Source organism: Fomitopsis serialis, assembly GCF_022376445.1.
Source record: "Fomitopsis serialis strain Sig1Antser10 chromosome Unknown B0H18scaffold_399, whole genome shotgun sequence".
NCBI lineage: Eukaryota > Fungi > Basidiomycota > Agaricomycetes > Polyporales > Fomitopsidaceae > Fomitopsis > Fomitopsis serialis.
The window spans coordinates 5339-14506 of NW_025955359.1; the positions used below are offsets into that span (position 1 = coordinate 5339).

Genomic DNA, 9168 nt, shown 5'->3' on the forward strand with positions numbered 1-9168 from the left:
TCGAGGAAGGCACGGGTGCCGTGTACAACAAGCCGGTGAAGGGCGTGAAAGTTAGCAAGGGTGCGTATCATCATGCACCTCATGCGCATTGACATTAAACCTTGCGCTCTTACCCTCAGGAATCGCGTTCCCAACGAGTGTTTCCGTCAACAACGCCGTCGCCCACTTCTCTCCATTGCCCACCGACCCCGCATCCTCGCAAACCCTTGCCAAGGGTGACGTCGTCAAGGTACACCTAGGCGCGCACATCGATGGCTACGCAGCTATCAGCGCAGAAACACTCGTCGTCGGCGCATCCGAAGACGAGCCCGTCACTGGCCGGCGCGCAGACGTGCTCAAGGCGGCATGGACTGCAGCGGAGGCAGCGATGCGGCTGGTCAAGGTCGGAAACAAGAACTGGGGAATAACGGAGTCGGTAGCGAAGATCGCTAATGCGTGGGACTGCAAACCTGTCGAGGGTGCGTGTAGTCGCGTGCTGTATTGGGAGGTTTGAATTGATGAGCGAGTGCAGGCATGCTCTCATGCGAGCAGGCGCAGAATGTGATTGACGGGAAGAAGCGCATCATCCTCAATCCGAGTGAGGAGCAGAAGAAGGGCTTCGAGACCGTGACGTTCGCGGAGAACGATGTCTGGGGCATCGACATCCTCATCTCGTCCGGAGAAGACGGCAAGGTGAGATCTACGCGAGCACATCCGATCGTCCATCCCGCGTGCTCATGTCTGATTCGATCGACCGGCACTAGGCACGGTTGGAGGAGTCCAAGACGACCATCTACCAGAAGGAGTCGAGCGTCACGTATCAGCTCAAGATGAAGACCTCGCGCGCCGTCTTCTCTGAGGTCCAAAAGAAGGCGGGTGCCTTCCCCTTCAACGTCCGCGTCTTGGAGGACGAGAAGCGAGCGCGGCTGGGTCTGCAGGAGGCCGTGCAGCACGGACTGGTGAAACCTTACGAGGTGATGTGAGTACATTCACGTAAATCGCTTCTCGATTGAATCTGATCGGTGTACTGATCCCTAGCTACACGCCCTCGAACACGTTCGTCGCGGGATTCCACTTCACGATCGCGCTGCTTCCTGCCGGTCCTGTGATGATCACGAGCCCGCCTGTCTGGTACAAGCCGGAGCTGGTCAAGACGGAGAAGGAGCTTGAGGATACGGAGTTGAAGGAACTGCTGACGCAGCCGCTGCGGGAGGACAAGAAGTCCAAGAAGAAGAAAGCGAAGGAGGGTGCCGAGGAGAAGTAAAGACTGTAGTCAGTTGCACTGTATAACGACGCAATGTATCGCTAGTGTAGCGCTTACTTTGTCAATCTTGCCATAAGCATTGTAGAGATACGTTCTACGCTGTTGCACCCTTCTCTGCATCTTCGCCGAACTCCGCGAGTGTTCGAGTAACCAGATCGACATTCTCGAGGAACGCGTTCACCGTGAGTCTGCTGAGCCTGACGGTCAACGTTTTGAACGTTCTGGCATGTGTCAGCGCTCTGTGGTGATTGAAGTGGGTAGATGTGACACTCACGCGACAAGAATGTTGTCCTCTATCGACAACTCTCGCTGGACGGCATGAGGTTGCAATTCTTTGTCCACTTCAATCACTTGTTTTGCAATGGACGCGTGCTGTTCTGATCCAAATGGGATGCGAACTGTCCTGTATATTCGTGAGCACCGGTGTTGATTATGGAAGTAATGGGAATTGTACACTGTATGCCATGGTAGATCTGGAGAGGACATAACAAAAGTTTTGTGACCCTCTACTGAATCACCTTCAACTTTCCGTTGGGCCTCAGAACAACTGGTGATGGCGGTCGCCAGTAAGTAACAAGTTAGATGGCACAGGTGGCTGAGAGTGGCTGAGATCCCTAGACCCGATCCGATCTCCTGCGTTCTGCTACGAGCGCTAACGGCCGAGCAGGGCTCGGAGGAGCCTGAGGCTAATACTGTGCTTACTGTAGTACGACGCTGCGATTCAGACTCCTGGTGTGCCCCGATTTCTATCACGACTTTCAGAGGCGTCTGTGGTTTATACTTCAAAGCGACGTGGAACTATTTGGGATCTCAGTGTCTGGGTAACTCTCGTTGCACGCCGCGGCCTGGAGAGAGTCGTAGCGGCGTTTGATCTGGTCCACTGCCATCACACTATTGTTATTGGCTTTCAATGTCGTATCGAATATTGAAAAGGTAAGTCAGCAACTCTGTGCGGTTTGACAATGCTTGCTAAGTGACTCAGTTGCTCACAAATCCCATAGACACTCCGAGTCGGCAGTGAGGGGCCTCCGCACAGCTTGTGGCCGCTGTCACTACCCTGTGGGTCGACCAACCAAGCAACGCATATTCGTGAAGTCTTGTAGTAGCCCTGAGCCAAAAGACGGCGGCGAACACGGTGAATTGTCGCATCAATCTGCGTGGAGCCACAGTCTCTGCGAGCGGAAGGTGGCTCGAGCTCGTCGGCAGTATCACCGCGTCTGTCGCCTGTGTGGAAGATGAGTCGATATCCTCTATATCTCAGGTCTAATTCACTGGAAGTAGCCTTCACTATGTTCTGTCTACTGCCACGTACTACCAGCTGCGGGCCGAGCGTGCCTGTAGCACTCGGGGTCGGCGATGTATATACATAACCCCGCATTCTTCCACGCAAAATGACAGGCTTGGCGCTGCAGACGTCAAGGCAAGAGCACAATCTCGACCGTCCGGTTGCAAATGCGAACCGTCTTCACAACTCTCAGCGCTTACCCCTGAGTGAGTGAATTTGTCAAACCATTCGTTGGTATGCTGATCCGTCGTCTTCCGTCGTGCCTTGGCCTCCAATAATCGCTCACAGGTCCACAATGCAAGGCACAGGAGACCCTGAGTATTGTACCGAATGTTGGCTAAGTTCCAGTGGACGCATATGATTGCCTGTATCTGCTGCGTCGCTGACTCGGATGGGCTTGTCGCAAGATTGCATTCTGAAGTCGTCCGCATCGTCGGGGGTTCGTCCCTGTTGTCCACGCTCACCACGACTTCCAACAGCCCTAAGACAGTGGGTAGGTCCATATGCACCATTCCCTTGCAGCCACAATCACCAATTAATGGGCTGGGAGAATGTTATCATCCAGTGCGTCGCAAACACCGTATGCTATGATCCCAGTCACCTGGTTCCATGCTACGTAGTTCGAAAAGCAGCCGCAGTCAAAGGTATGTACACAGCCGCGCTGCTGGCCGTTCGTGCTACATCTGCTGAAGAAGGAACCTCGCAGTGCACACCATCGCCGCGTGCGAAGTTGCATCTACTAGGCACTCCTTGTACTCGCGAATGCTGTGTAACATGCGGATGTTCTACTTTCTTGTTCGTATCATCAATCGCACGGTAGTCAGCGGTGAGTCCAGGAACCTTGGCCTTGTTCTGGATGCTAAGGATATCTGATGCCTGGATAGTGCGACCCGGATTGTCAGCCAACCTGGTGACCCTCTGTGCCAGTGTTACTGGCTTCTTTTGCTACATATATCAGTCGTGAGCAAGATAAGGTGGCCCAGACGCGTATACTTTCATATCATGGACGTGCATTCCCAAAATCTCCTGGCCCAGCCGACAAGTCCCACCAATAGCTCATTGGCTGGTCCCGATCATGATCGCGATGTCGGGTGCATGGGGGTTGTATCGAACTCGCCATTCGCCTCCCTTTGACAACTGACAGACTGAGAGTCAACCGCAGAATTCAGAAACACTCAATGTCAACTACTCATGCCACCGAGCGCCTCACCAGCCGGGTCGAAGCGTTCTCGGCGAATACTTCTGACATATCTTGGCAATATCTTGGTGCAATGGATGCAAACGTGCTCACAGTTCCAATATCCACACTGTCTCCGCGCAAATCGGTGAGTCGGGTCGTTTGATTGAGAATAACTCTAATGAGCTTATATGACACTCGTCCATTACAGATGCGTATGCGATGTTATATCAACAGGTAGCTCTATTTTCCCCTCAATCGTCGCTCACATACGCATGAAGAGCGGGGGAGAACAAGTCTTACACACATGAAATGTGCCGATTGGGTGAGCTGACGACAGTGGCCGTAGCCGATCGCTGCTTGCAGCATGTATTTCGGTGCGTTTTCATCTCTGACGGTGCGGTCATGAACGCGTCATAGGCTGCACGACGCGCATCGACCAAGATACATTATAAGAAGCGACGTAGACCCTACCACTCGGTTTGGGCTCGGGAGCGACGTAGACCCTATCACTCGGTTTGGGCTCGGATCCACCGCCACCGTTCGACAATGAATGTGGCCCCGTTGTTTCGTCATGAATTCGACTAGTGAGTATGTGTATGGCATGACGGTCTTCTCATGTTCTTGTCCCGACATGTGGCGGCCATAGCGGAGTGTACAATGATAGCTGCACCGTCATGTCCTCGAAGAGAGCTATGTGGGACGATTCTCGGCACGTCACCCGGGATTAAGCGTCCAGGTATATGTACCCGAATGGTTCCCTGCCCCTCCTGCGTACTCTCTTTCACTCCTGTGCATCCTGTGCGTCGTCACTGATGGATTCCAAGCCGGTGTTTTTGCTATCCTTTGTGATAGCTATTGCTGCTTATGTGCAGTGGAAACTTATCAAACTTCTCCTGGGGCCTTACGTCTCCAGCCTGCGGTACTTACCCGGCCCGACATCTCGTAGCTGGCTCCTGGGCAACTTGCAACAAGTCCATGAGTCTTCAGATTGGATGCAACGATTTGGGGATACATTCAAATTCAAGGGACTGTTAAATGTATGCTCTATCATTTCTGCAAATGCCGACTCGTCATTGACCTCGATGTACAGTCGGATGTACTTTTCACGATCGACTTGAGAGCCCTCCATCACATACTAAACAACATCACTGCTTACTCTAAGCCAGAGGTGTATCGACTGAACGTCTCAGCGTTCGTTGGAGAAGGTAAGTCCTTGCCAACATGCATTTGTTGCCTCCTCATGCCATGACATCGACAGGTTTGCTACTGGCTGAAGGTATATCTCCTTAATTGACCAAGTGTGATCTGTCTCACCTACTGCTTCAGGCGAGCAGCATGGACAACAGGTCAGTGCACCAGCTTCTGGCAGGTGAAGAAGAAGATGACTAATTAGCCGCCATAGCGAAGAGTTATGGTAACATCGCATTGTCTGTGTACGATGCAGTGTTTTAACGGCCACAACACAGAACCCTGCGTTTGGCCCTGCCCAAATCAGAGACCTGACGGGAATTTTCGTACAGAAATCAATCGAGGTAAACACGATGACGACTCTTCGCAATCTATCGTTCGCTCAGATGACGCACTGGCATGCAGCTCACACAATTTTGGCAATTGCATATCGGCAAACATGGAGAAACCGCACGAATCGACGTATTGGACGGATTATCTAAGATGACCTTGGATGTCATAGGGCTTGCCGGTGAGTCTGCATCAAATGAAGCCTCACCGCCTTGATGATTATGCACGTTGTGAACGTCATATTCCAGGATTTGGCTATCATTTCAACTCCTTGAGCCCCGACGGCAAAGAAACCGAACTGAACGAAGCCTTCAACACAATATTCGGATCCGGGGCTAACGACGCTTCTCTGTTCAAGCTTTTCAGACTGCTGTTTCCCCTGGTACAGCATTTAGTGAGTGAACTGGCTCGACACCTTTTTTTCCGTCAACCTAACACGTTTAGCCGGTACCTGGAGCGAGGGAAGTCAACAAGGCACGCAGAATCATGCGCAGAATCGGCATGCATCTCGTTCGTGAACGGAAGGATAACATTTTAAGTAGCGCTGTTGTCAATAAGCGCGGCGGACTTGATCAGCGTGACCTCCTCACCCTCCTCACCAAGGCCAACACGGACGCGAGCGTTCCGGAGAATCAAAGCCTATCTGACGAGGCCATCATAGCGCGTGAGTCGACGACGTATATCTGGGATGTTATGTGCTAATCGAATCCCAGAGATACCTACGTGAGTACTTGATTGGTCAACATTCCGTAGCCTAGCAGATGTAACACGGGAAGCAGTTTTCTGGTTGCAGGTCATGAGACCACGAGCAACACAACGGCATGGGCCCTTTACGCACTCAGCATAGAGTGCGACATGCAGACGAAGCTGCGTGAAGAGTGTCTCGCTCTATCTACCGACAATCCGTCTATGGATGACCTCAACAAGCTTCCGTACCTCGAAGCCGTCGTTCGCGAAACACTCCGTCTCCATCCTCCTCTCAATTACGTCTTGAGGGAGGCGACGAAGGATGATATCATACCGCTCAGTAAACCTTACATCGATGTACATGGGAAGATTCACGACCATGTGAAGTACGTGACTTCTGCACCTATAGATAGGCGTCGTCTGTACTAACGTCGGCCTACTAGGATTGATAAGGGGACCATGATACAGATCCCCATACTGGCCGTGAATCGCTCGAAGGCCATATGGGGAGAGGATGCACTAGAATTCAGGTACGTGTCGCTGTTCGGGATTATTTGCAACATCGTGGTTAACGGTGTCACTTCGCTACTAGGCCAGAGCGTTGGGACAATGTGCCTGAGGCGGCTCAGAAAGTCCCCGGAACGTGGGGGAACACGATGACCTTCCTCGGGGGCCCACGAGCCTGCATAGGCTATCGGTTCTCTCTCGTTGAGTGAGTTTGTTGTTCCGTCGAGAGGAGCCTGCGTCTGATCATCTGCGGCATAACTTACGTTTAGGATGAAAGCGCTGATCTTCACGCTCATCCGGGCGTTCGAATTCGAGCTGGCCGTTCCCTACGAAGACGTGGTGAGGCAGAACGCAGCCGTCCAGCGGCCAATCCTTCGCAACGCGATGGACAAGGGTAGCCAGCTACCGATGCTTGTGAGACCTTACCAGAAGACGTAGTGGTCCAAGCTGAGCCAGGCTGACCCGGAGCTGGGGACTTCTTGCTACAGCCTCGTACTTTACTACTCCGAGTGCACGCTATTCGGATTAACACCGCCTTTTGAAAGTGTGCCCGGGAGGATCTCTTCAAGTAGAAACTAACTTCCGCTCTTCGCCTCTTCGTGCTCCTCGCTTGTTTGTAATCCCTTTTATTGTAAGTTGAGGGCGAAGCCTAGTATGGAGACTCAAACCATGCACATGTACTATACTACTTAGGTTCGAGGCGAAGGTGTCTAGCTAATCATTGCTTCCTGCTCCTAGTCAACGTATTCGATATCGAAGTTCTTGGGTCCCGCACTTCTCAGCACGTCATTGCCGGATATCAACTGCCGCGTACCATCATCATATATGTATGTGCATACGTACGTCTCGAATGCCGCAAGCTCCGCTGGCATGAGTCTCAGCGACGCCTCGTAGATGCTTCAAGTTGTGCTTTGTGGCAATCATCAGTCTCATTCCCCTGTAAACTCTATGGGGCCATAGCTCGGATGCACTTCAATGATGCTCGCGCTATATTGTCGGTAAGCACGTCTCTCGCGATTGAAATTCGGGTGACGGTATGTAGTAAACATAATGCATGAGAGCGAGGAAATGGGCTTCCGGTGTATGAGCCGGACAGTGCAAACAACGTACGTGATATGAATTAGTGGCTCGCATGGGGGCCGCGGAACACGCAGACTCTCTATTACATGCTAACAATATTGTCCCAGGTAGCGCATGAGCGGGTGCTTCCCGTCTTTGCATTCAGGACCTTCTCAGCTTCACCGTCTGCGCGGCCGCACTGACGGATGTAGGCTACAGAAAATCAGAGTCCGGCGGCGCGAGCAACTTTTGCCTTAAGACTCGATGCGCATATTGAAGCTGCCGCTCCCATTTCTCGATAAGCCGTCCTCCCCAGATGCCAGACCGTGGATCCGCACCCACAGTGATCATCGAGACCACTCCGACCGCGCACCGCGATGTTCTCGAGGAATCAACCACGCAGCTCCCGCCCAAAGCGGTGCACGCTGAGCCTGTTGCTGTCGTCCTGGGACTATCTGGCGACAGCGCTGAAGCCGTGGAGGAACTACGCGAGCACCACATTCGCGCTTTGACCGACGGCACCCGGACGTCCCTCGTCGACCTTGCGTATTCGTCCACTGCGGCGTACGGTGGAGCCACGCCGGCGAAGTACCGCTTGGCGGTGTCCGGCAGGTCGAGGGAGGAGCTCGCGGAGAAGCTGCGCGCGGCGTCGGTCGTGCCAGGCGTCGGCGAGAGCCCGCGGAAGGTCGCGTTCCTCTTCTCTGGGCAGGGCCGCGGCGCTGTACAGAGCGGTGCCTACCTTCCGACAGGCGATTGATGAACGCCAGGAGAAGCTCGTCTCTTGGGGGTTCGAAGAGATGCTGCCTTTCATTCAAGGCGTGTCGCAGGATGACGAGAGCGGACGGACGTTGGAGGCGGAGCACACTGCGCTCTTCTCGCTGGAGTACGCTCTCGCGCGTATGTGGACGGTGTGGGGCGTCGTGCCTGATGCAGTCTTGGGCCACAGGTGGGCATGCACAGGATCGTGGCATGTCATTTGGCCTGATCTTGAACAAGTCTAGGGGAGTATGTTGCGCTCGTCTGCTCGGGCGTCATCAGGTTGGACGACGGCCTCCGATTGATCTGGCAGAGAGCCAAGCTTACGAGGGAGCGATGTATGCGAGGGTCGTCAGGGATGCTCGTTTTCATGGCCGAACCTAGCGTGATTGAGGATATGATACGCGATGATCCGTACTATGATAAGTTGTCCATCGCATGCCACAACAGGTGAGCTCGTCGCGGAGTGTAAGGGTACGTTGTGACTGACCGACGACATGCTGAAGCTGGGCGAGACCATAACGCTCTCCTCACCCACCGTGCCCGTCGCCGCTGCCGTACATGGCGTCGTCGTGGAGGCGGGCGACCAGTCGATCTTCAAGTCCGACTATTTCGCGCACCACGCCCGGCGCCCTGTGCTCTTCCAGGAGTGCATCTACGCGATAGCCGCGCGGGACGCTGAGCTGGCCTCTGAGGGTGTTTGGCTGGAGGTAGGCCCGCACACTACGATCCTGCCACTGCTCCGGATGCATCGGGCCGTGGGGGAGGAGTGTGTGCAGGTCGGCAGCATGCGCAGAGGGGAGGTGGACGAGGAAGTTCTGTGCCAGACGCTCGCACGGCTGTACTGTGCGGGTGCGCCGGCGAATTGGCGCATTATTTTCCAGGAGTTGGCTGTTCGGAAATGATACCGTATTGGAACGTTCCTCCGTGTGT

The 9168-nt window shown here is 53.8% G+C and overlaps 1 protein-coding gene across 1 annotated transcript; it reads left to right on the forward strand.

Annotated features, from left to right (window-relative positions):
• Positions 1-4520: 4520 nt before the first annotated feature.
• B0H18DRAFT_1218748 (cytochrome P450 monooxygenase) lies at positions 4521-7135 on the forward strand (the record flags this gene model as incomplete). Its single annotated transcript, XM_048036710.1, has 14 exons — positions 4521-4745; positions 4799-4913; positions 4967-4984; positions 5035-5054; positions 5111-5122; positions 5175-5240; positions 5302-5407; positions 5475-5620; positions 5671-5890; positions 5940-5949; positions 6006-6299; positions 6357-6443; positions 6506-6625; positions 6690-7135. The coding sequence occupies 14 exons, from the start codon at positions 4521-4523 to the stop codon at positions 6856-6858; spliced, it is 1608 nt and encodes a 535-aa protein (XP_047884690.1). The 3' UTR covers positions 6859-7135.
• Between the last annotated feature and the right edge of the window lie 2033 nt (positions 7136-9168).